The sequence below is a fragment of the Salvelinus fontinalis genome, unplaced genomic scaffold, assembly GCF_029448725.1.
Source record: "Salvelinus fontinalis isolate EN_2023a unplaced genomic scaffold, ASM2944872v1 scaffold_0244, whole genome shotgun sequence".
In the NCBI taxonomy this organism is placed as follows: domain Eukaryota; kingdom Metazoa; phylum Chordata; class Actinopteri; order Salmoniformes; family Salmonidae; genus Salvelinus; species Salvelinus fontinalis.
Window position 1 is genome coordinate 135,616 of NW_026600453.1, and position 25,834 is coordinate 161,449.

Genomic DNA, 25,834 nt, shown 5'->3' on the forward strand with positions numbered 1-25,834 from the left:
ACAGATTTAATTTACAAAGGAACTAGACAGTATAACAGATTTAATTTACAAAGGAACTAGATAGTATAACAGATTTAATTTACAAAGGAACTAGACAGTATAACAGATTTAATTTACAAAGGAACTAGACAGTATAACAGATTTAATTTACAAAGGAACTAGACAGTATAACAGATTTAATTTACAAAGGAACTAGATAGTATAACAGATTTCATTTACAAAGGAACTAGACAGTGTTCCTAATGAAGGTGTAGATTACATCTCACATTCCAGTGTTCCTAATGGAGGTGTAGATTACATCTCACATTCCAGTGTTCCTAATGGAGGATGAGATTACATCTCACATTCCAGTGTTCCTAATGAAGGTGTAGATTACATCTCACAATCCAGTGTTCCTAATGGAGGTGTAGATTACATCTCACATTCCAGTGTTCCTAATGGAGGATGAGATTACATCTCACATTCCAGTGTTCCTAATGAAGGTGTAGATTACATCTCACAATCCAGTGTTCCTGATGGAGGTGTAGATTATATCTCACATTCCAGTGTTCCTAATGAAGGTGTAGATTACATCTCACATTCCAGTGTTTCTAATGAAGGTGTAGATTACATCTCACAATCCAGTGTTCCTGATGGAGGTGTAGATTATATCTCACATTCCAGTGTTCCTAATGGAGGTGTAGATTACATCTCACATTCCAGTGTTCCTAATGGAGGATGAGATTACATCTCACATTCCAGTGTTCCTAATGAAGGTGTAGATTACATCTCACATCCCAGTATTCAAACTTGTAAACAAGACTGTATAGGGTTTCTGTTAATCAGACTCCTTGCAGCCAATGACAATGTCTGCTATAGGTATAATGCCGGGAGCCACTTGTGGAATTGACAGCTCTAACACAGTTCTGCCTCCGACACCATCAAAACAACTGCTATGCTAATGTTGGCTAAAGCAGATCTGATTGAATCGAGCCGTTAGTCTTCTGTTTGACCCCATGTCCTCTGAGGTTGGAGCGCAGGGTAAGTCATAGTACAGCACTCCTGGAGACGTTTCATTAGGGGTTAAGTGCCTTGCTCAACGACAGATCGATGGTTCATAAAGATCTTAATCCGTTCCGACTAGCATACATCATGCTCTACCCTCACTGTGATCTGTCCATAGAAGAAGGTTGCCTGTCTGTCTCTGGTGGCTGCAGAGAACGGCAGATTGCTGCCCTCTGCTGTCCTGGTGGGGACCTGCAGGCACTCCAACCTCCTGTTTGAACTCCTCTCCCCACCTCCTCCAACTGAGTCCTGCCACAGGTGGCAGGAGGAGGAGGAGTATCCAGAGGAGGTGGAGGAAGAGGCGGAGCTACCGGGACGGAACACACCACATACACGCTCCCTGGAGCTGTCCGAGAAGTTGGAGTCGACTGTGAAGACGGAAGAGCAGTAGGCCCGCCTCAGCCCCTCTCCTACAGGTGGGTTGTGGATGTCAGACCCAGGTCCAGGGCATACTAGGCCAGGATGGGGGCGGAGCCACTGGGGGCGGGGATGGACGGAAGTCAGAGTACATGGGTCACATGGTTCACTGCTCCTCCCCTCCTCTCCCTCCCTCCTGGTCTCGCCTCCCCCCCTCCCCACCACGTTCCCCCCCAGGCGCACTCTGATCTTCTGCTTCAGGCACCGCAGAGCCCCCTGGAACCTCTGACTGAGCAGAGCATACAGCAGAGGATTGATGTCTGAGTTCAACAGAACCAACCAATAGGAGAAGGTGACCGCTGAGGGCGGGACTAAGGAGGACTTACACGATAGGGCGGTCTCCGTGGCCTGCACTAGCGCTACGCCTATATATGGAGTCCAACACAGGAAGAAGACGGAGATAACCAGGAAGAGACGTACAACCCCGTGGTGATGGAGGTGATTGGAGTTGGAGTTCTGGTAGGGCGGATGGGGGTGGCCATGGGGGGCGTGTTGGGCCAGGAAGGGGAACAGTCTCCGGGATGCAGCATTGGAGCTGGAGGTAGAGCCTGGGTGGCTGGAGGTCTGTGGAGCTCCAGCAGTTTGATCTGACCCTGAAGGAACCCCGTCCCCAACCTCTCCATGGGTCTCCGATACAAACCGCCCACTCAGATGATACACCAGCCTGGAGGTGGAAGGACCGTGGGCACCTAGACACCTCGGACTAGTCCGCTCAGAAGTAATCTGGGTCGGGAAGGAGGAGCTCGGCATTCCAGTGTTTCTCTGGAGCTGGTCCTCCAGGGTGTGGATCCTCCTGGCGTGGCTCCGGGCTACACGGACGATGATGACGTAACAGAAGAGGATCACTGCAGCAGGTATGAGGAAGGACAGGGCAGCCATGAAGGCTGTGTAGCTGGGACTGCTCTTCCAGTTCACCGCACAGCTGAAATAATAGTACATGGTGATAGTTTACATTAGTGACCTTATTACTGTAACATGTCCTGGAAGTACTGTACAGTCTAACAAGCATTTGAATTTCTCACTGTTACACAACACTGTAAGAATGAGTAATAGCAATTATTGATACATTGTACTCACAGGAAATATTACATATTAATACGGGCATTGCACTCTTTTACCTAAAGCAAACGTACATTTTAGTGCTTACAGTGAGGGAAAAAAGTATTTGATCCCCTGCTGATTTTGTACATTTGCCCACTGACAAAGAAATGATCCGTCTATAATTTTAAAGGTAGGTGTATCAGGACAATAGGCAAGCAGCTTGGTGAGAAGGCAACAACTGTTGGCTCAATTATTAGAAAATGGAAGACGTTCAAGATGACGGTCAATCACCCTCGGTCTGGGGCTTCATGCAAGATCTCACCTCGTGGGGCATCAATGATCATGAGGAAGGTGAGGGATCAGCCCAGAACTACACGGCAGGACCTGGTCAATGACCTGAAGAGAGCTGGGACCACAGTCTCAAAGAAAACCATTAGTAACACACTACGCCGTCATGGATTAAAATCCTGCAGCGCACGCAAGGTCCCCCTGCTCAAGCCAGCGCATGTCCAGGCCCGTCTGAAGTTTGCCAATGACCATCTGGATGATCCAGAGGAGGAATGGGAGAAGGTCATATGGTCTGATGAGACAAAAATTTAGCTTTTTGGTCTAAACTCCACTCGCCGTGTTTGGAGGAAGAAGAAGGATGAGTACAACCCCAAGAACACCATCCCAACCGTGAAGCATGGAGGTGGAAACATCATTCTTTAGGGATGCTTTTCTGCAAAGGGGACAGGACGACTGCACCGTATTGAGGGGAGGGTGGATGGGGCCATCTATCGCAAGATCTTGGCCAACAACCTCCTTCCCTCAGTAAGAGCATTGAAGATGGGTCGTGGCTGGGTCTTCCAGCATGACAACGACCCGAAACACACAGCCAGGGCAACTAAGGAGTGGCTCCGTAAGAAGCATCTCAAGGTCCTGGAGTGGCCTAGCCAGTCTCCAGACCTGAACCCAATAGAAAATCTTTGGAGGGAGCTGAAAGTCCGTATTGCCCAGCGACAGCCCCGAAACCTGAAGGATCTGGAGAAGGTCTGTATGGAGGAGTGGGCCAAAATCCCTGCTGCATTGTGTGCAAACCTGGTCAAGAACTACAGGAAACGTATGATCTCTGTAATTGCAAACAAAGATTTCTGTACCAAATATTAAGTTCTGCTTTTCTGATGTATCAAATACTTATGTCATGCAATAAAATGCAAATTAATTACTTAAAAATCATACAATGTGATTTTCAGGATTTTTGTTTTAGATTCCGTCTCTCACAGTTGAAGTGTACCTATGATGAAAATTACAGACCTCTACATGCTTTGTAAGTAGGAAAACCTGCAAAATCGGCAGTGATCAAATACTTGTTCTCCCCACTGTACATGCCCATCTGAAGTTTGCCAATGAACATCTGAATGATTCAGAGGACAACTGGATGAAAGTGTTGTGGTCAGATGAGACCAAAATGGAGCTCTTTGGCATCAACTCAACTCGCTGTGTTTGGAGGAGGAGGAATGCCTATGACCCCAAGAACACAATCCCTACTGTCAAACATGGAGGTGGAAACATTATGCTTTGGGGGTGTTTTTCTGCTAAGGGGACAGGACAACTTCACCGCATCAAAGGGATGGTGGACGGGGCCATGTACCGTCAAATCTTGGGTGAGAACCTCCTTCCCTCAGCCAGGGCATTGAAAATGCGTCGTGGATGGGTATTCCAGCATGACAATGACCCAAAACATACGGCCAAGGCAACAAAGGAGTGGCTCAAGAAGAAGCACATTAAGGTCCTGGAGTGGCCTAGCCAGTCTCCAGACCTTAATCACATAGAAAATCTGTGGAGGGAGATGAAGGTTCGAGTTGCCAAACGTCAGCCTCGAGACCTTAATGACTCGGAGAAGCAAAGAGGAGTGGGACAAAATCTCTCCTGAGATGTGTGCAAACCTGTTGGCCAACTACAAGAAACGTCTGACCTCTGTGATTGCCAACAAGGGTTTTGCCACCAAGTACTAAGTCATGTTTTGCAGAGGGGTCAAATACTTATTTCCCTCATTAAAATGCAAATCAATTTATAACATTTTTGACATGCGTTTTTCTGGATTTTTTTGTTGTTATTCAGTCTCTCACTGTTCAAATAAACCTACCATTAAAATTATAGACTGATCATTTCTTTGTCAGTGGGCAAACGTACAAAATCAGCAGGGGATCAAATACTTTTTCCCCCTCACTGTACATTCCATGCATTTTGAGATCATACATTGTTAGTATATTTGACCCCAGTGGGAATCGAACCCACACCAACCTGTACATGGGAGCCATGTAGGACACAGTGCTCCAGCCCAGCAGAGGAGGACAGCTGGTGACCAGGGCCTGGAGCCAGATCCACAGCACCACAACACACTTCCTCCACAGGGTACAGTGAGAACTGGAATAATAATAAAAAGAACTCGAAAAGTTCCATTTTCTGAAGGAAATGTCGGTGCTTGATTGAACTGTTTCTAATCTAGATCTATAGTCTAATGAGATGTCCTAGGTTTAGTTCGGATTGGTCTATAGTCTAATGAGATGTCCTAGGTTTAGTTCGGATTGGTCTATAGTCTAATGAGATGTCCTAGGTTTAGATCTGATTGGTCTAGATCTATAGTCTAATGAGATGTCCTAGGTTTAGATCTGATTGGTCTAGATCTATAGTCTAATGAGATGTCCTAGGTTTAGATCTGATTGGTCTAGATCTATAGTCTAATGAGATGTCCTAGGTTTAGATCTGATTGGTGTAGATCTATAGTCTAATGAGATGTCCTAGGTTTAGATCTGATTGGTGTAGATCTATAGTCTATGAGATGTCCTAGGTTTAGATCTGATCGGTCTAGATCTATAGTCTAATGAGATGTCCTAGGTTTAGATCTGATTGGTCTAGATCTGTAGTCTAATGATATGTCCTAGGTTTAGATCTGATTGGTCTAGATCTATAGTCTAATGATATGTCCTAGGTTTAGATCTGATTGGTCTAGATCTATAGTCTAATGAGATGTCCTAGGTTTAGATCTGATTGGTCTAGATCTGTAGTCTAATGATATGTCCTAGGTTTAGATCTGATTGGTCTAGATCTATAGTCTAATGAGATGTCCTAGGTTTAGATCTGATTGGTCTAGATCTCCAGTTAGTAGTACAGTACCTTCAGAAAGTATTCTCACCCCCTGGGAACACTTTCTGAAGGCACTGTATCATTTGTCTAGATCTCTTTTAGTTGGTTCAAATGTATAGTCTTGTAGTTAGTCAGGATCATTGAATTACCTGTAGCGCAGACAGTCCATGATAGAGTGGTAGCGGTCCAGGGCGATGGCTGCCAGGGTCAGGACTGAGGCTGTACAGTAGACTGAGGAGGTGTACCCAACATACAGACACAGGTCCTAGCAAACAGAAGTAAGGAGAATGAGATTCACCAGTCCAGTCACTGTTGTGGGACACATTTCTCACACACAGACGATCAAATAAAGGTTTGAAAGACTCACTAGTGTTATGGAAGGGGCAGCCAATGACAACCCTGCTCCAGGAGAGTTACCCGCCTGACAACCCTGCTCCAGGAGAGTTACCCTCCTGACAACCCTGCTTCTGGAGAGTTACCCGCCTGACAACCCTGCTCCAGGAGAGCTACCCGCCTGACAACCCTGTTCCAGGAGAGTTACCTGCCTGACAACCCTGCTCCAGGAGAGCTACCCGCCTGACAACCCTGCTCCAGGAGAGTTACCCGCCTGACAACCCTGCTCCAGGAGAGTTACCCGCCTGACAACCCTGCTCCAGGAGAGTTACCCGCCTGACAACCCTGCTCCAGGAGAGTTACCTGCCTGACAACCCTGCTTCTGGAGAGTTACCCGCCTGACAACCCTGCTCCAGGAGAGTTACTCACCTGACAACCCTGCTCCAGGAGAGTTACTCGCCTGACAACCCTGCTCCAAGAGAGTTACCCGCCTGACAACCCTGCTCCAAGAGAGTTACCCGCCTGACAACCCTGCTCCAGGAGAGTTACCCGCCTGACAACCCTGCTCCTGGAGAGTTACCCGCCTGACAACCCTGCTCCAGGAGAGTTACCCGCCTGACAACCCTGCTCCAGGAGAGTTACTCGCCTGACAACCCTGCTCCAGGAGAGTTACCCGCCTGACAACCCTGCTCTAAGAGAGTTACCCACCTGACAACCCTGCTCCTGGAGAGTTACCTGCCTGACAACCCTGCTCCAGGAGAGTTACTCGCCTGACAACCCTGCTCCAGGAGAGTTACCTGCCTGACAACTCTGCTCCAGGAGAGTTACCCGCCTGACAACCCTGTTTCAGGAGAGTTAACCGCCTGCCAACCCTGCTCCAGGAGAGTTACCCGCCTGACAACCCTGCTCCAGGAGAGTTACCCGCCTGACAACCCTGCTCCAGGAGAGTTACCCGCCTGACAACCCTGCTCCAGGAGAGCTACCCGCCTGACCACCCTGCTCCAGGAGAGTTACCCGCCTGACAACCCTGCTCCAGGAGAGCTACCCGCCTGACAACCCTGCTCCAGGAGAGTTACCCGCCTGACAACCCTGCTCCAGGAGAGTTACTCACCTGACAACCCTGCTCCAGGAGAGTTACCCGCCTGACAACCCTGCTCCAGGAGAGTTACCCGCCTGACAACCCTGCTCCAGGAGAGCTACCCGCCTGACAACCCTGCTCCAGGAGAGTTACCCGCATGACAACCCTGCTCCAGGAGAGTTACCCGCCTGACAACCCTGCTCCAAGAGAGTTACCCGCCTGACAACCCTGCTCCAAGAGAGTTACCCGCCTGACAACCCTGCTCCAGGAGAGTTACCCGCCTGACAACCCTGCTCCTGGAGAGTTACCCGCCTGACAACCCTGCTCCAGGAGAGTTACCCGCCTGACAACCCTGCTTCTGGAGAGTTACCCGCCTGACAACCCTGCTCCTAGAGAGTTACCCACCTGACAACCCTGCTCCAGGAGAGTTACCCGCCTGACAACCCTGCTCCAGGAGAGTTACCCGCCTGACAACCCTGCTCCAGGAGAGTTACCCGCCTGACAACCCTGCTCCAGGAGAGTTACTCGCCTGACAACCCTGCTCCAGGAGAGCTACCCGCCTGACAACCCTGCTCCAGGAGAGTTACCCGCCTGACAACCCTGCTCCAGGAGAGTTACCCGCCTGACAACCCTGCTCCAGGAGAGTTACTCGCCTGACAACCCTGCTTCTGGAGAGTTACCCGCCTGACAACCCTGCTCCAGGAGAGTTACCCGCCTGACAACCCTGCTCCAGGAGAGCTACCCGCCTGACAACCCTGCTCCAGGAGAGCTACCCGCCTGACAACCCTGCTTCTGGAGAGTTACCCGCCTGACAACCCTGCTCCAGGAGAGTTACCCGCCTGACAACCCTGCTCCAGGAGAGTTACTCGCCTGACAACCCTGCTCCAGGAGAGTTACCCGCCTGACAACCCTGCTCCAGGAGAGTTACTCGCCTGACAACCCTGCTCCAGGAGAGTTACCCGCCTGACAACCCTTCTCCAAGAGAGTTACCCACCTGACAACCCTGCTCCAGGAGAGTTACCCGCCTGACAACCCTGCTCCAGGAGAGTTACCCGCCTGACAACACTGCTCCAGGAGAGTTACCCGCCTGACAACCCTGATTCTGGAGAGTTACCCACCTGACAACCCTGCTCCAGGAGAGTTACCTGCCTGACAACTCTGCTCCAGGAGAGTTACCCGCCTGACAACCCTGTTTCAGGAGAGTTAACCGCCTGACAACCCTGCTCCAAGAGAGTTACCCGCCTGCCAACCCTGCTCCAGGAGAGTTACCCGCCTGACAAGTTATGGTCCACCCCTGGGTTATGGTCCTCCCCTGGGTTATGGTCCTCCCCTGGGTTATGGAACACCCCTGGGTTATGGTACACCCCTGGGTTATGGTACACCCCTGGGTTATGGTACACCCCTGGGTTATGGTACACCCCTGGGTTATGGTACACCCCTAGGTGATGGTACATCCCTGGGTTATGGAACACCCCTGGGTTATGGTACACCCCTGGGTAATGGTACATTGTGAGTTATAACACTACAGATTAACTATATGACTGCTTAGAGGCACTATAACAGCAATGACACTCTATCACACACACACACACACACACACACACACACACACACACACACACACACACACACACACACACACACACACACACTCACACACACACACACACACACACACACAGATGAATAGAAGCCCCAGGTCAGACTTACAGTAGAGTCGACCCATCCGTTGTTCATGATGGAGAGAGCTATGAAGGGCATGACCCCAACCCCGACCAACAGGTCACTGATGGCCAGGTTCATAATGAGCACCGATGTCACACAGTGGAAGGTCTTGGTGGCCGCCACTATCACAATCACCAGGATGTTACCTACAGTGTGAACAGACATTTTTGGATGTATAAATGAACAGTGTGGACTCGAGTTTGACTCCAGTCAGAAATTGGATGACTTAAGGATAGACTTAGAGCCTCAAAACTCGGACTTGACTTGAGGGTTATGGTCTAAACAGTCAGTTTGCTGGCCCTCTGATTAGACCAGCAAACTGTCAGTCAACACAGGTCAGATGAGCTAGTGGTTGTCAAAGTGGGGGTTGGTCGTGAGAAGGTTTTTGGGGGTCAGAGTGTGAAACTGAATGGAAAAAATATATTTTTCATAGAAATTGTTTTAATAGGCTACATGGGTATAGCCTACCATTTGCATATTTTATAAGTATAACTAAGCCTATTCGATCTGGTCACCAACATAGGCCTATGGCATTACACCAAATTCCTTTCTCAAAAACATCTCATCTGTGCTTCAGAACTGAAAAGATGTGCCTACTGACTGTTGACCAATGACCAGTCTGCAGCATCGGCCGCCCTGCGCATATCCAGATAAGTGACCAAAAATCACTTGTTTCACCCTCTCCGGTTTTGCCTGGTAAAAACAGAGTAGCCTATGTTGATATTATCTATATACAGCTCAGCAATCTGTTACAGAGTATCTTTGCCAGAACAACAGGCAACATGGCAATTTCATTGATAATTTTCATATTTCAGATAAGCCTAGTTTGGGTGAGTTAATTAAGATATATATATAGTACCTCAGTTCTGCGCATTGGCTATATGTTATAAGATAGCTTTAACATCGCACTGCCTTCAGTACTTATGAGATGAAGATGTAACATATTCTGTGGAATTTATATGTATAGCGAATGTTGAACCTCCGCTGCATACAGTGAGTAGGCCTTGTAACCGAACAGACCACAGTAAATTTGCATTTTGGAACACCAGAATTACATTAATTTCCAATGAAACGCTGCGTTTGCTTTACAGCATTGCTTTGCAGAGGCAATTGCGGCGCGTTCGGTATGGTGCATACGTTGGCTTTATCGAACGTATGCGTCAAACTGTATGCGTTAACGGCTTGACAGAAATGGTAGCAGAAGGTGAATGTTGAACTTTTGTTGCATACATATCCATATTATTCCGCATACTATTTAGCGCCAAAACACTGTCGGTGTGTTCGAAGCGTTATGATGCTGTTTGCTCTGGACTCTAGAGAAGTGACATGATATCCCTAGTTAATATTGACAGACATGAATGACTTTCAGATCAAATGCAGGTGTAAAACACAGTTTATTACTGTATCTTGTGTTTTGAAAATGCATAACCGTTTATGGCTGTATGAATTCTTATTTATATGTCAATGACAGGCTACATTTGCTCAGAGATTGTGTTCGCGTGTGCATGTGCTTGCGCGGGAGTTCGCGAGCGTTGAACCACTAATTTTTTGGCGCACTCCGGTCAAAACGTTTAGGAAACAATGATCTAGCGAACAGATTGCTGCTTTGCTGTACAACTATAGGATCGGGTGCCGGCAAACGTCACATTGTAGAGAGAGAGGATTGCCATAAATAAATATGCAGCTCCAAAATAATATTAACTGTTTACTTTACAAGCTCACCAGCAATGGGCCGGCCATCAAGCAGCACAATTACTAGCATAGGCCTACTTGTCTTTTGGTATGTCGAAATTGCTTGAAATTGATCATTTACTTATAAAGCTTGCATTTGGAATTTGTTGTTCAAATTCATTATTACATAATCAAAATGTGTTGTAGAGAAAACAATGAAAAGGACTGTCTGGTAGCCTCAATAAATAGACACATATTTGTAGTTGAACAAGTCATTGCATGTATCGTTTTTTTTATTTTACTTGACTTGAAAAAAAACCTGTGACTTGACTTGCTCTTACAATGCACGACTTGGACTTGACTCCAAACTCGACCAGTTCTATTTGTGACGGGACTTGTGATTTGGACCTTATGTCTTGAGACTTGCTTGTGACTCGAATAATAGTGACTCGGTCCCACCTCGGTAAATGAATGATACAGGTAACTGCCAAAATAAAGGAAACACCAACATACAGCGTCTTCATAGGGCGCTGGGCCACCACGAGCCAGAACAGCTTGGCATAGATTCTACAATTGTTTGGAACTTTATTGGAGTGATGAAACACCACTCTTCCATTAGAAATTCCATCATTTTGTGTTTTGTTGATGGTGGAAACCGCTGTCTCATGTGCAACTCCAGAATCTCCCATACAGTAAGTGTTTAATTGGGTTGGGATCTGGTGACTGACACAGCCACAACTGAGATCTCTTCTAGCCATGGTAGCCAGAATAATGGGCAACTGGGCATCTTTATACATGACCCTAAGCATGATGGGATGTTAATTGCTTAATGATCAATATACACTTTGTATCCCTCATTTACTCAAGTGTTTCCTTTATTTTGGCAGTTATCTGTATGTACCCATTGATTCTTGAAGAATTTAATTTATGCCTCATGAGCTTAGTTCAACTGTCCTTCCTCATCAGAACCCAAAATATAAACTTGTTTAACACCAATGTTTGTAAACAAAGTACATGTAAAGACACTCTATAGCCTCAGAACATGGTCAGTCCTGGCATCCATAGCTACGTTCATGAATTTGAGAGTGGTTATATTTCTTCAGCCCCAACCCTCAGCTTTATAGAGGAACGGGGCAGGGAAAACGCTTGGTTGTTGTTGTTTCACCTGCTGATTGCCGCTTTAATTTATACAGCAAGTTTCAGAGTAGGCCCACTGTTGAGGTCTCAAAGCATTTTCTAAGAAAAGACATTGCTACAAAATCCATTGAAAGAACAAGGCAACATCAAAAACAATATTTCGATGCTTGTGGTGCTTTAATCACAAACATGGCCGGTGTCATTCTAAAAGAAAGCACATCACACAGAGAGGCATCTGCCACCAATGTATAGCAGCACCCAGCGGGGATTTGTACAGCAGGCATCACACCAGCGTTTCCCCTTGATTATTTTACACAGGCATAAAAGGCTCTCCAAATCAGTGTTCAGGGCATCTTTAATCCGTGCTCAGTCTTTTTAATCAGGGTTTAGGACCTCTTCAACCCAACATTTTAATTAAAACCATTATAGGAGCCCAATGTATTGAAGGCAGAGGGGAACATAATTGGCGTCTAAAGCTACAATGAAGATAAAGCATATAACTGGAAGTCAGTGAACACTAAAAAGCGATTGACTTTTTCGAAATTATTAAGTATATTTTCATGAGCTGTATGAAAATAAAAAGTTTTCCTTGCAGTTCCGCATCTGCGTTATGATGACACACACCTGTGACTGCGCCGAGACACATCAACACCATCAGGACCTCCAGAACCAGCTTAGTTCGGGGGGACAAGTTGAGCCGAGCCTCCGCCGTCGCATTCCGGGCTGAAATCCGCATCTCATCCGGGAAAGGGGCACCTGTATCCAGCCAAGCGCCACCTAGCTGCTCCATAGCCCACTCTCTCCTTTTTTGATGCAATTTAGCCTAGTTGAAACTTTTTGTTGATACTGATTGGAAATAGTTTTGGACGCCAAATATCCATAGGCTATTAATTCTACACAGGGTAAACGACATACATTTTAGTCATCTTGTAAATACGTTTCCTTCTCATTATCCATTGTTCCTTCCTCTACCGGTCTAATGTCACCGCCGCACCGCTCAGTGGTTCGTTCACCTGCGCAACGTTATTCTTGGTCAAAGTTGGGCGTGGTGCACGGCACCTTTCAGGAAACTACTGTGAGCTAATGTTCTTTCTGCGCTATGAACGGCTCCGTGAGAAATAACATGCTTTGTAAAGGAAAACATAAATCAAACAAATGTGTGTGATAAGAAAAACAGAGTTCTTACGAAATAATTGTTTTATTTGTTTAAAAAGATGCATTACTTTCTCCACTCCAAAAAAAAGCATTTGGACTCGGGGGAAATCAAGTGTCTGCTGCTTTCCTGGGAAAGGATTTGGAAACATGACCCTGTCCAAACGACATTGGCATATTCTAATGTAATATCTAGCCACGGCTAAAGCGGAAATAACCTCCAATGGATCTGAGATGGGTTCTAGGTCTAATAACAAGTCACCACTTGTAAGACTAACATCCATTCTCTACATCTATGGCCCATTGGAGGGTTAAGGCTGCATTTTAAATGGGTAAAAAAAAAGGATAAAATTCATTTTTAAAAATTCTACAAAACACAGAAACTGTGACCTTATGTTCACAGCATATGGAAGAGTTAAGTAATGGTTTCTCCTTTGATGACTGACACCTGCCTGAGGTGGGACTTTGACAATAACAAGAAACTCTCTGGTTTGAACAACATATCAATAGTAATGAGGTCGATTCCTCTTCTAGTCTCCTAGACGCCTTGTCTCCTTTCCTTCATGACCAGATCTCAGAGGCCTGAAGTAGGGTTGACACTGGGTTTCTGTTGGGTCAGTGGCATGTTTTCCCCTCAAATGGTTAAGGTTAGGACTTGGGGAGGGCATTCAAGCTGATCTTAGATCTGTGCCTAGGGGCAACTTCACACTTCATCACAAAGAGGTTCCAGGTTCCAGGTTCAGAGGTCACCCCAGAAGCAGGGCCAATCACCACAGCAGATTCACTAGGTCTGGGGTGAAGTTGCCTGTAGGTACAGATATAGGACCAGCTTCCCCTGCCCCAATTCTAACCTTAACCATTAGTGGAGAAAGGCCCCGTGTAGCTCAGTTGGTAGAACGTGGTGCTTGCAACGCCAGGGTTGTGGGTTTGATTCCAACAGGACCAGTATGATTTTGTGATATTGTATGTACTAACTACTGTAAATCGCCCTGAAAAGAGCATCTGCTTAATGACTAAAATGTTAAGGGGCAACTTCACCCTACTCCGCAGCGGCGGGGGCAGGTACTGGCGGCTTTACCCCCACACTAGGGTTGTGTTCATTAGTGCACGCAATGGAAAACTTTACAAAATACATTTTGCAACAGAGTGAAAATGTTTGTTTCTTATCGGACAAGTCCAGGTCGTCCCTCCCTGTTTCAGTCTGACTTCCCTCCAGTAGAGGACAGGTACTGGCAGGTGTACTCCCAAACCAGCAGGGCGGCGCTCACGTGTACGTTGAGGGAACGGATGACACCTTGCTGAGGGATCTCCACACACACGTCCAACAGCTGGAGCAGGTTAGCTGGGATACCTTCACGCTCATTACTAAAGTAGGTGGGAGGGAGGAGGAGGGGGAGAGAGAAAGTATGAATAAAAAGGAGAATAACTAGACAGGTGAAATATGGAACAGAGTGCTAGGAGACGAGATAGGATGTTGGTCCACAGAAATAAAAGGACTGGAACACTGGACATTCCCATTCAAGTCAATGTCATTCTATTTCTAGAGCGTAAGGTCGAAGTTCATTTAGATCCGTGTTAGATCCAGATATATATAGGTCCACGCAACAGACATTTAAAGGTAATTTCCAATTGAGCCGACATATGCAGTGGTTACCTACAATGTGGTCTCTGAAAATGCAGGAGCAAAGCCTTTAATAGGTGCATAGCTGAAAAGGGGCAATGGGGTTGAATTCTGGCCTTAGTCACTGATCTACAGAACATTCACCCTGGCCTGCTGTGAACAATATGACAGAGGCAGGTACAGATATGGTTGTAATGGGTTACATTAGACAAACACCATGCTGTGAACAATATGACAGAGACAGGTACAGATTGTATGGTTGTAATGGGTTACATTAGACAAACACCATGCTGTGCTGGAACAGAGCAGACAACAGGTGGAGTGTTCACTGGCTAATGGCTGCGTGTGTGTGCTGGTTGTGTTCATTACAAATAGCAGCTCTCCTCGGCCCTCTCAGCTTAAACAAACTGTATGTTTGACCGAGCTCAACCACCCCACCCAGGAATAATCAGCCTCCAATAACAGAGAGGCCGATTGGAGACTGTACACACAGTAGAGAAAAAACGTGTATTACTGAACAATGTGTGTCTATTGATCAAACATAATTCTGTAGCTTGTGTGTGTGTGTGTGTGTGTGTGTGTGTGTGTGTGTGTGTGTGTGTGTGTGTGTGTGTGTGTGTGTGTGTACACAGTTGAAGTGGGAAGTTTACATAAACTAGTTTTAATGACTCCAACATAAGTGTTTCAACCACTCCACAAATGTCATGGTAACAAACTATAGTTTTGGACATCTACTTTGTGCATGACAAGTCATTTTCCCAACAATTATTCACAGACAGATTATTTTACTTATAATTCAATGTATCACAATTCCAGTGGGTCAGAAGTTTACATACACTAAGTTGACTGTGCCTTTAAACAGCTTGGAAAATTACAGAAAATTATGTCATGGTTTTAGAAGCTGTTAATAGGCTAATTGACATGATTTGAGTCAATTGGAGGTGTACCTGTGGATGTATTTCAAGGCCTACCTTCAAACTCAGTGCCTCTGCTTGACATCATGAGAAAATCAAAAGAAATCAGCCAAGACCTCAGAAAAAAAGCTGTAGACCTCCACAAGTCTGGTTCATCCTTGGGAGCAATTTCCAAACGCTTGAAGGTACCACGTTCATCTGTACAAACAATAGTACGCAAGTATAAACACCATGGGACCATGCAGCCGTCATACCGCTCAGGACGGAGACACGTTCTGTCTCCTAGAGATGTACGTACCTTGGTGCGAAAAGTGCAAATCAATCCCAGATCAACAGCAAAGGACCTTGTGAAGATGCTGGAGGAAACAGGTACAAAAGTATCTAGAGCCATAGTAAAACCAGTCCTATATCAACTTAACCTGAAAGGCCGGTCAGCAAGGAAGAAGTCACTGCTCCAAAACCGCCATAAAAAAAAGCCAGACAATGGTTTGCAACTGCACATGGGGACAAAGATTGTACTTTTTGGAGAAATGTCCTCTGGTCTGATGAAATAAAAATAGAACTGTTTGGCCATAATGACCATCGTTATGTTTGGAGGAAAAAGGGGGACGCTTGCAAGCTGAAGAACACCATCCCAACCGTGAAGCACGGGGGTGGCAGCATCATGTTGTGAGGGTGCTTTGCTGCAGGAGGGACTGGTGCGCTTCACAAAATAAATGTCATCATGAGGAAGGGAAATGATGTGGATATATTGAAGCAACATCTCAAGACATCAGTCAGGAAGTTAAAGCTTGGTTGCAAATGGGTTTTCCTAATGGACAATGACCCCAAGCATACTTCCAAAGTTGTAGCAAAATGGCTTAAGGACAACAAAGTCAAGGTATTGGAGTGGACATCACAAAGCCCTGACCTTAATCCTATTGTGGGCAGAACTGAAAAAGCGTGTGCGAGCAAGGAGGCCTACAAACCTGACTCAGTTACACCAGCTCTGTCAGGAGGAAAGGGCCAAAATTCACCCAACTTATTGTGGAAAGGTTGTGGAAGGCTACCCGAAACATTTTACCCAAGTTAAACAATTTAAAGGCAATGCTAACAAATACTAATTGAGTGTATGTAAACTTCTGACCCACTGGGAATGTGATGAATGAAATAAAAGCTGAAATAAATTATTCTCTCTAATATTATTCTAACATTTCACATTCTTAAAATAAAGTGGTGATCCTAACTGACCTAAGACAGGGAATTTTTACTAAGATTAAATGTCAGGAATTGTGAAAACCTGAGTTTAAATGTATTTGGCTAAAGTGTATGTAAACTTCCGACTTCAACTGTATATGTGTACGTCAGTGAGGCACGGCTGTAGTTTGTGCTCCCTGTTCTTCCCTCCACAGAGGACCCATTAGAGACCAGCATGCCTGGGCACGTCTCCTCACTGCAGCAGGAAGCAGAGCTGTGTGTGTGTCTGCCTGATAGGGGCCCAGGGGAACACTCACTCCATTATTGAGATTCCATTAAAGAGCCTTGTCAGCTTCCTCCCTGACCCGTGAGACTATCTCGGCCATGGCTGTGTATGTACATGTGTGTTTATACAGTCAATTCAATGAATTGATGTGCAATAAGTATGTCATGTATTGATTGTTAATTTATGTGGTTTGTCTGTTAGTGAATAATTGCATTTCATGTCATGGCTTGTGTTGAAGCAGAAAATACTTCCAATATGACACAAAGTTATATACAACTGGACATGACAATGTGCTCTGCTGTCATACAGGAGAGTGGTTTTACCCCAGCAGTAACAGAGTCTTCTCAGGGAACCTATAGTCCTTTAGACTCTGACTATTGGCTGTCTGCTCCACTCCCACAATGCAGTAGCCCTCCCTCTTCTTCAGCTGCAGGAAGTCAGCTAGTTCTACGGGCTTCACCTGGTAGAGACACAAATATATGATGTTAACATAACACTTTTATAGCTGCCTAAAAAGTAAGTTGAACACAGTAGAGTTAAAGAACTTGGTGTGCATCTCAATATTCTAGAGTGTTCTGCTGTCCTCCTTCCGCTACATCTGCACTGAACCCTCCACTACAGCACTGAAGACTTCAGGTCAAGGGGGCCCAAATCATTCCATGGAGGGCCAAGTGTCAGCTGTTTTTTTTTTTTTCCTTTCAATTAAAACCTAGACAACCAGGGGGGGGGACTTCCTTACTAATTAGTGACCTTAATTCATCAATCAAGTACAAGGGAGGAGTGAAAACCTGCAGACACTCAGCCCTCTGTGGAATGAGCTTGACAGGTGTGGTTTAGGCTACTAAAGTGTTGTTACCTACCTCCAGTAGGGGGAGCCATAGCTCAGAGGAGACACTCAGGGCCTGGAAGTGTTTATCACTGACGTGGCGAAGACTGTCCAACACCAGACCACTGGCCCCGAAGATCTCACACGTCCTACACAGACCTTCACACACACACACACAGAGAGAGACAGAGAGAGAGAGACAAAGAGAGAGAGAGTGAGAGAGACAAAGGGAGAGAGAGACACAGAGAGAGAGAGCGCGAAAGTGTTTATCACTGACTTGGCAAAGACTGTCCAACACATACTACACTGAACAAAATAATAAATGCACCATGTAAAATGTTGGTCCCATGTTTCATGAGTTGAAATAAGATGCCAGACATTTTCCATACGCACAAATAGCTTATTTGTCTCAAATTTTGAGCACAAATATGTTTGCATCCCTGTTAGTGAGCATTTCTCCTTTACCAAGATAATCCATCCACCTGACAGGTGTGGCAAATCAAAAAGCTGGTTAAACAGCATGATCATTACACAAGTGCACCTTGTGCTTGGGATATTAAAAGGCCACTAAAATATGCAGTTTTGTCACACAATGCCACAGATGTCTCAAGTTTTGAGAGAGCATGCAATTGGCATGCTGACTGCAGGAATGTCCACCAGAGCTGTTGCCAGAGAATGTAATGTGCATTTCTCTACCATAAGCCACCTCCAACATCATTTTTGAGAATTTGGCAGTACATCCAACTGGCCTCACAACCGCAGACCACATATAACCAAGTCAAACCAGGACCTCCAATATCCGGCTTCTTCACCTGCGAGATCGTCTGAGAACAGCCACCCGGACAGCTGATGAAACTGTGGGTTTACACAACCAAATAATTTCTGCACAAACTGTCAGAAACCGCCTCAGGGAAGCTCATCTGTGTGCTCGTCATCCTCATCATGGTCTTGACCTGACTGCAGTTCGTGATCAAAGCCGTACTTTTTGTTTTCTTTTAAGGTATTTGTGACCAACAGATGCATATCTATATTCCCAGCCATGTGAAATACATAGAATAGGGCCGACTTAATTTACTAATTGACTAATTTCCTTATACGAACTGTAACTCAGTACAATCTTTGAAATTGTTGCATGTTGCATTTATATTTTAGTTCAGTGTTTAATGGTCGATATGGTATATCTACAGACCACTCGCCCCAAAGAGCTCACACGTCCTACACACACACACATGTATGTACACATTAACAAACAATTACACAACCACTATTGACGTGTTTCAGTTATTTGTATGCTACAGGTCTAAGGAGATATTTTCTTCAGACAGAGCATGCTACATTTTTATTTTATTTAAAGGCCCAGTGCAGTCAAAATTCAGTTTTTCCTGTGTTTTGTATCAGCTGATAAAACTAACACTGTAAGTGTGAAAACATTTGCTGTTTGAAAATACAATCTACAAAGGACTTTCTAATCAGCAGGTTTTGCATGGGTCGAGCTTAAACTTAATTAGTTAATAGACCAATAACAAACCTCTCTGCCAATAACAGCTAGTTTTCAGTTTTCTCCTCCCCATTCAGACCACTCCCAGTCCTATAACAATTATTGCTTGAGATTTTTTTGTTGCTAAAAAGCTATTTTTGTCAATTTTAATGGAAAACTACTTAATTGTTACCCAGAAATGATTTGACTGATTTAAAAATGGCTGCATTAAGCCTTTAAACTACTACACAGCCCGGCAGACAGACACACAGAAATATAAAATAAAACAAAAACACAACAATGATTTACACAATCATTATTTAAATGTTTCAATTATTCTGAATGCTACAGGTATAGAGTGATATTTTCTTTATGCAAAAGAGCCCAGATCAGCACATAAAATACTGTAAAAGTCATATTTTGCAGTGATTTGTCAACCTTATGTTAATGAAGTGTGTACTAAGGAGGTGATTATTTAACCAGATACTCGTCAGCTTTTTGATTCTGTGGGATGCACAAGTTGCAGCCTTAAGAACTCACATTTAAATCTCTCTGTTTGGAATCTAACACTATGATAGCCACACTGTATAAAATATAATATTGTTGAAAATCCACCTTAAAAATATCCATCTTTACTCAAGACCATGTGACTGCATTAAAGCCAATCACAGTCCACAGTTCACACCCATCTTAGAACTGAAAGTAACTCTTACAGCGGGAAAGGCTACTTTACAGCAGTTCTCTCATGTCTTTCTTTTGTTTATTTGGACATTGATTCATTGTCTGTTAGGAGTGGAACTAACTGAGATTGGGAGAGGAAGTCAAATTCACAAGGTGACGTTTGGACAATAAAAAGGGAAACTGGCTAGACATTTCCTGTCGTAAATGGATTACAACTGATACACAGTAGTGGATACCTGACAACACGTACCAGAGGATTTCTTTTTTCCTCACGTTTTGAGGCTATACCGTGTTTGTTTACAATTACGATGTTAACAAGTGTTGCCATAAAGCAAGCTTATATTCTGGGTTCTGATGGGGTACGACAGTTGAACTAAGCTCATGAGCTATTTGAAAATTATATTCTTCTAGAGTCAATGGCCTAGCAAGAACATTACTGCTTTATAAGTCCAAAAGTGGATGTAGCCACTGCAGATTGTCCCTTTGGAGTGAAAATGGCAACATCAAAAGATCAAGATGTTGATAACTGTGAAACTAGCACTCCTGAACAGTCAAATCCTCTGCTGCCCCAGTTGTCACAACTTGAAGAGCTCTCAAACGTAATTGAAAGCGAAGAACCTAGTGAACAGCAATTGAAGACTATAGTTGCCCTTCTTCTGTCTCTTGGGGATACTATTGAACATGATTTAAAACAACAGCACTCAATGATAGATAGGCTTGTAGTCATACATACAAAAATCATGGACAAACTTAGTCCTGGTCAAAAGGATGCTAGTAGTGCCACCACTGGAACAATGAGACAGTTCTACAACAAGGCCCTGGATTCAGTAGGAACAATCATCACTAAACTGGCCAAAGAGATTGGAGTCAACTATTCAGAGTCAAATATGTTTCTTCAAAAAGAGTTTGGCCTTAAAACCGATAGTCCAAAGGCATGTTTGAATTGCAACCATATAAAGAGCTCAATATCCTGGATTCAGGTTGAACCCTCCGTGTCTACAGAGGATGAGACCACCGTCTACACACTTGACTCTTCTGCAGCAGGGCATTACGAGTGCATCTCATCAGGGCTGCGGTGGGTATGTGAGAGCAAAGTCAGCCTGCGATACCAGTTCAGCTCCTGGGAGCCTCACAGGGCCACTCTGAACAACATGCAGCTGGAAGAAGGAGGTCCATTACTGGACATCACAATGATTTCTGGCAAACTAGAAGAAATTAGTCTGCCACACTTTGTCTGTATAGATCCAGACTACCCACAATCCTCCTTGAGAGAAGACATGAAGGTTCTACATGTGAAAGACAACAGAATGCTTGTGGAAGAAGTGGATGAGGTGACGCGGTTCCACGCCAAACTGCTTTATCCCTCCTTCTCTGGCAGGGGTTTGGTACTGAGACGTGGGTTGCATTGGAGAGTGCACTGTGACCTTCTGATCTTCAGGTCCACCAGAGCACTCCTCACCTTACACACATATGTGATCCGATGTGATCCTTCTCTAGCACGGGAGGTGGAGGCACAGGAGAAGTCATATGGATTCTTAAGACTTCCAAAGCCAAAGCCAGAGAAGTCCCATCGGAAGGGGAGTCGCTTCACCCTCAAGACCTCGTGTCAATCCTCGATTACGCCAGAAAAGATCAAGCTGAGAAGCACCAGGCCAAACTACTTTGAAGTGTACATAAAGGACGCTGCGATAGACTTTGAAATGGAGTTGATAAGTGAGAAGGGAGAATCTTTATGGAAAGCTGAAATACGAACAGATGAATACAGAGACGATTCATCCACAAGAGACATTGAGTTTGTAGATGAATTCAGACCACAGCTCATTCAAAGAGTCAATAATGTGTCTGCCATAGCAGATGTTCTCTTGACAAAGGGCATGATTGGTGGAGAGATCAATGCAAATATCAGCGCTGCACCGACCCGGCAGGACAAGATGAGAGTGATATACGAGGCACTGAATTCAGGTGGACCACACGTCAAAGCTGCATTCTTTACTGCACTCAAAGAAAAGGAACCATTTCTAGTCAAAGACTTGGATAAATAATACCTTATCGCTCAATCTCTCATTCTTATAGCAAGGGTGGAGGAAAGAGTGATAAGAACTATGAAAGAAGAGACTTTTCAGGGTTAGAATCCCTTAACAAAAAGACCTAAAATGGTTCTCACATTTCTATATATTTTTTAATTGAACCTTTATTTAACTATGCAAGTCAGTTAAGAACAATGACGGCCTACCGGGGAACAGTGGGTTAACTCAAATCAAAAGTATTTATATAGCCCTTCTTACATCAACTGATATCTCAAAGTGCTGTATAGAAACCCAGCCTAAAACCCCAAACAGCAAGCAATGGTGTAGAAGCACGGTGGCTAGGAAAAACTCCCTAGAAAGGCCAAAACCTAGGAAGAAACCTAGAGAGGAACCAGGCTATGAGGGGTGGCCGGTCTTCTTCTGGCTGTGCCGGGTGGAGATTATAACAGAACATGGCCAAGATGTTCAAATGTTCATAAATGACCAGCATGGTCAAATAACAATAATCACAGTAGTTGTCGAGGGTGCAGCACCTCAGGAGTAAATGTCAGTTGGCTTTTCATAGCCGATCATTAAGAGTATCTCTAACGCTCCTGCTGTCTCTAGAGAGTTGAAAACAGCAGGTCTGGGACAGGTAGAACGTCCGGTGAACAACTGCATTGTTCAGGGGCAGAACGACAGATTTTTACCTTGTCAGCTCAGGGATTCGATCCAGCAACCTTTCAGTTACTAGCCCGACGCTCTAACCACTAAGCTGACATTAAAAGGTCAACTTTGGCGACGAAAACAAATAACTCCACCCCTTTCTCAATTTTCGAACAGAAACAGGGTGTGCCTTTGGTGGCTCATCGATGATGATAATAAGTTACTCCTACTCGTCAGAAAAAGTAACTGTATTAGTTAACACCATTCTTTGAGTTTTTTCCCCAAAGTCAACCTTTAATATGGGCCATGGAGGTGATGAACTAGACACATCTACGATGACAAACTGTACCGAGTCTGTTTTAACATAGTACCTTGTATAAATATATTTGATTTACATTTAATTCAATTTTCACTGTATTACATTTTCATGTCATTGTATTTGTTGTTAATCATGTATTGGATCAATTAAAGATGTACCACAGCATTATCTCTACTGAATGCATATGATGTAGCCTCTCTCTATGTACAGTATCAACCTAACAACCTATGTGGACACATCCAGGACTTTTGCAGTACCATTGAGTCTGATTCCTAATATAGAAAAATATGTACAAAATGTCTCTGTGTGCTAAATCTACAAGTATGATGGCAACATATATCCTAAAGGTTAGCTTAACAAATCGCTATCGTTCTCTAACATGCAAAGTCTTACATAAGGTGTTTCTGAGTGAGTGACCATGTAAGACAAAAGGAATGTCAATCAATGACCAAATCAACAACCAGCGGCTCTTTAACATTTCTGTGGGATACAAACGCTTATATAGACATTACCTGGATATGTTGCATTCAAAGGAAAAAACAGAAACATTTGATTTAAAAAAAGAAAGAAACGTCATTACACAACAAGACATCTGGGGAGATTGTATCCTAGACCAAACAGCCTGGACATCTGGGGAGGTTGTATCCTAGACCAAACAGCCTGGACCAGACATCTGGGGAGGTTGTATCCTAGACCAAACAGCCTGGACATCTGGGGAGGTTGTATCCTAGACCAAACAGCCTGGACATCTGGGGAGATTGTATCCTAGACCAAACAGCCTGGACCAGACATCTGGGGAGGTTGTATCCTAGACCAAACATCCTGGACCAGACATCTGGGGAGGTTGTATCCTAGACCAAACAGCCTGGGCCAGACATCTGGGGAGATTGTATCCTGGACCAAACAGCCTGGACCAGACATCTGGGGAGGTTGTATCCTAGACCAAACAGCCTGGACCAGACATCTGGGGAGGTTGTATCCTAGACCAAACAGCCTGGACCAGACATCTGGGGAGGTTGTATCCTAGGCTAAACAGCCTGGACATCTGGGGAGATTGTATCCTAGACCAAACAGCCTGGACCAGACATCTGGGGAGGTTGTATCCTAGACCAAACAGCCTGGACCAGACATCTGGGGAGGTTGTATCCTAGACCAAACAGCCTGGACATCTGGGGAGATTGTATCCTAGACCAAACAGCCTGGACATCTGGGGAGGTTGTATCCTAGACCAAACAGCCTGGACATCTGGGGAGGTTGTATCCTAGACCAAACAGCCTGGACCAGACATCTGGGGAGGTTGTATCCTAGACCAAACAGCCTGGACCAGACATCTGGGGAGGTTGTATCCTAGACCAAACAGCCTGGACATCTGGGGAGGTTGTATCCTAGACCAAACAGCCTGGACATCTGGGGAGGTTGTATCCTAGACCAAACAGCCTGGACATCTGGGGAGGTTGTATCCTAGACCAAACAGCCTGGACATCTGGGGAGGTTGTATCCTAGACCAAACAGCCTGGACATCTGGGAAGGTTGTATCCTGGACCAAACAGCCTGGACCAGACATCTGGGGAGGTTGTATCCTAGACCAAACAGCCTGGACCAGACATCTGGGGAGGTTGTATCCTAGGCTAAACAGCCTGGACAAGAGGCAGGGGCAGTCAGGGTTAGACAGAACAAACACCTATCCTCCCATGTTTTCTTCCTCCTTCTGTGGATAAATTAATAAACATTTACAGTCCAAGTATCACCCTCCTCTTTTATATCATCGTGTCTGTGCCCTATATGTGGGCACCCTGTTCCCTATATAGTGTACTACCTTTGACCAGGGAAAACAGGGCTCTGGTCAAAAGTAGTGCGCTACATAGGGAATAGGGTGCTATTTGGACATAGCTGAGCGGCAGGTAGCCTAGTGGTTAGAGTGTTGGACTAGTAACCGAAAGGGTGCAAGATCAAATCCCCGAGCTGACAAGGTAAAAATCTGTCGTTTTGCCCCTGAACAAGGCAGTTAACCCACTGTTCCTAGGCCGTCATTGAAAATAAGAATATCTTCTTAACTGACTTGCCTAGTTAAATAAAGGCTAAATAAATAAAAAAATTCAATATTGGTTCATAAAATAGGTCTTCTCCTGTATAAACTAATTTACATCAACGTAAGGCTTACATAAACTGAGATAACAGGCAGCGCAGCAATACAGCAGCCCAGTGGAGAACATAAAATGAGTCTGTTATGATGCAGTCCTAGTGGTCCTTAGACAAACTCTGATTAGGACTGATTGGTTTATGTAGCTCTGCCTGCTGCTCTCTGTTTGCATGGCAACGCTTAGCAACACCAAGTATATTGGGTAGCTAATGGAAAATAATAGAATACAATGCAATACAATATAGCTGGATAGAAATGGCTGTGGGTTCATATGTGACCAACTGGATTCAAACCAGGGTCTCCTGCACACTACATAACTGTGTTAGCTCCTTGAGCTCAGGCCTGGGGAGCTAACGCAAGTCTTCAGGTCTCAAGCAAGGTTACTCATCATGTGAACATGGTTCATCATTCCACCTCCGTTACACATAGAACCCAGAGAGATCAGCAGATGATGGTTAAAACATTCATCCTGTACCAAGTTGTTCAGCATTGACTTACCTGTATAAATAGAGGTTAAATAGAAAATAAATAACTAACCTCCCAGGTTGGTGGGCTTGTCTATGAGCGAGGCAACCACCAGGAGGGCACTGTGCAGCTTGCCCAGGCGTGCTGCTCTCTGCTGGGGCTCCAGACCCAGCTCTGGCTCCTGTTCCTGGATCCCCAACCTCCAGGGGGTCATCTTCTTCTGGACCTCGGCCCAGCGCTCCTCACCATCCTGATCCCCTAACAAACAACAACACACTGAGGCATCTACACCAGGGCTTTTAAACTGAAGTCCTGGAGGGCCAGAACACTTCTGGTTCTCATTCCTTCATTAGAAAATCAGGGATCTGGCCAATCAATTTCATGAATTGATCATTTAACTACCAGGTAGAAAGGAGAACCAGCAGTACTTCAGCCCAATAGTTGAATAGCTGTGATCTCCACTTTAACCAGAGTAGCTGTCTGTTGGGTACAGTCTCTGCTGCCATCTAGTGGTGATACCTTTTTCAGGT

At 45.0% G+C, this 25,834-nt stretch overlaps 3 protein-coding genes and 1 long non-coding RNA gene across 5 annotated transcripts in view; 1 reads left to right on the plus strand and 3 right to left on the minus strand.

Annotated features, from left to right (window-relative positions):
• Positions 1 to 91: 91 nt before the first annotated feature.
• On the minus strand, positions 92 to 12,655 carry LOC129844871 (5-hydroxytryptamine receptor 1D-like). Its single transcript, XM_055913036.1, has 5 exons — positions 12,200 to 12,655; positions 8,753 to 8,913; positions 5,781 to 5,896; positions 4,789 to 4,911; positions 92 to 2,383 (listed from the first exon to the last, which is right to left on the minus strand). The coding sequence occupies exons 1-5, from the start codon at positions 12,363 to 12,365 to the stop codon at positions 1,120 to 1,122; spliced, it is 1,830 nt and encodes a 609-aa protein (XP_055769011.1). The 5' UTR covers positions 12,366 to 12,655; the 3' UTR covers positions 92 to 1,119.
• Positions 12,656 to 12,787: 132 nt separating this feature from the next.
• LOC129844868 (probable methyltransferase TARBP1) overlaps positions 12,788 to 25,834 on the minus strand; it is a 40,024-nt gene continuing 26,977 nt past the window's right edge. Inside the window, exons 26-29 of one of the 2 annotated variants that reach the window (XM_055913031.1) lie at positions 25,377 to 25,562; positions 17,585 to 17,709; positions 17,048 to 17,184; positions 12,788 to 14,092 (exon numbers count right to left, since the gene is read on the minus strand). In XM_055913031.1, coding sequence (XP_055769006.1) covers positions 13,924 to 14,092; positions 17,048 to 17,184; positions 17,585 to 17,709; positions 25,377 to 25,562 — 617 coding nt within the window. In that variant the 3' untranslated portion in view covers positions 12,788 to 13,923. The remainder of the gene's footprint in view (positions 14,093 to 17,047; positions 17,185 to 17,584; positions 17,710 to 25,376; positions 25,563 to 25,834) is intronic. The other variant, XM_055913032.1, reaches the window with a different exon arrangement.
• Positions 14,527 to 17,039, minus strand: LOC129844872 (uncharacterized). Its single transcript, XR_008758020.1, has 2 exons — positions 15,561 to 17,039; positions 14,527 to 15,460 (listed from the first exon to the last, which is right to left on the minus strand). It is a non-coding gene; the product is annotated as an uncharacterized LOC129844872 (long non-coding RNA).
• On the plus strand, positions 19,718 to 23,353 carry LOC129844869 (NACHT, LRR and PYD domains-containing protein 1 homolog). The gene has a single exon (XM_055913034.1). It carries the CDS (start codon positions 20,203 to 20,205, stop codon positions 21,748 to 21,750), a length of 1,548 nt encoding a protein of 515 aa, XP_055769009.1. The 5' UTR covers positions 19,718 to 20,202; the 3' UTR covers positions 21,751 to 23,353.

Bases quoted from the DNA above. Each gene is read 5' to 3' on its own strand.
- LOC129844871 (XM_055913036.1), bottom strand. From the start codon at position 12,365: ATGGAGCAGCTAGGTGGCGCTTGGCTGGATACAGGTGCCCCTTTCCCG. The intron at 8,914-12,199 runs GTGTGTGTCATC...TTCACACTGTAG, and splicing joins GTGTCTCGGCGCAGTCACAG to GTAACATCCTGGTGATTGTG. The intron at 5,897-8,752 runs GTAAGTCTGACC...TCTGTTTGCTAG, and splicing joins ACGGATGGGTCGACTCTACT to GACCTGTGTCTGTATGTTGG.
- LOC129844869 (XM_055913034.1), top strand. From the start codon at position 20,203: ATGGCAACATCAAAAGATCAAGATGTTGATAACTGTGAAACTAGCACT.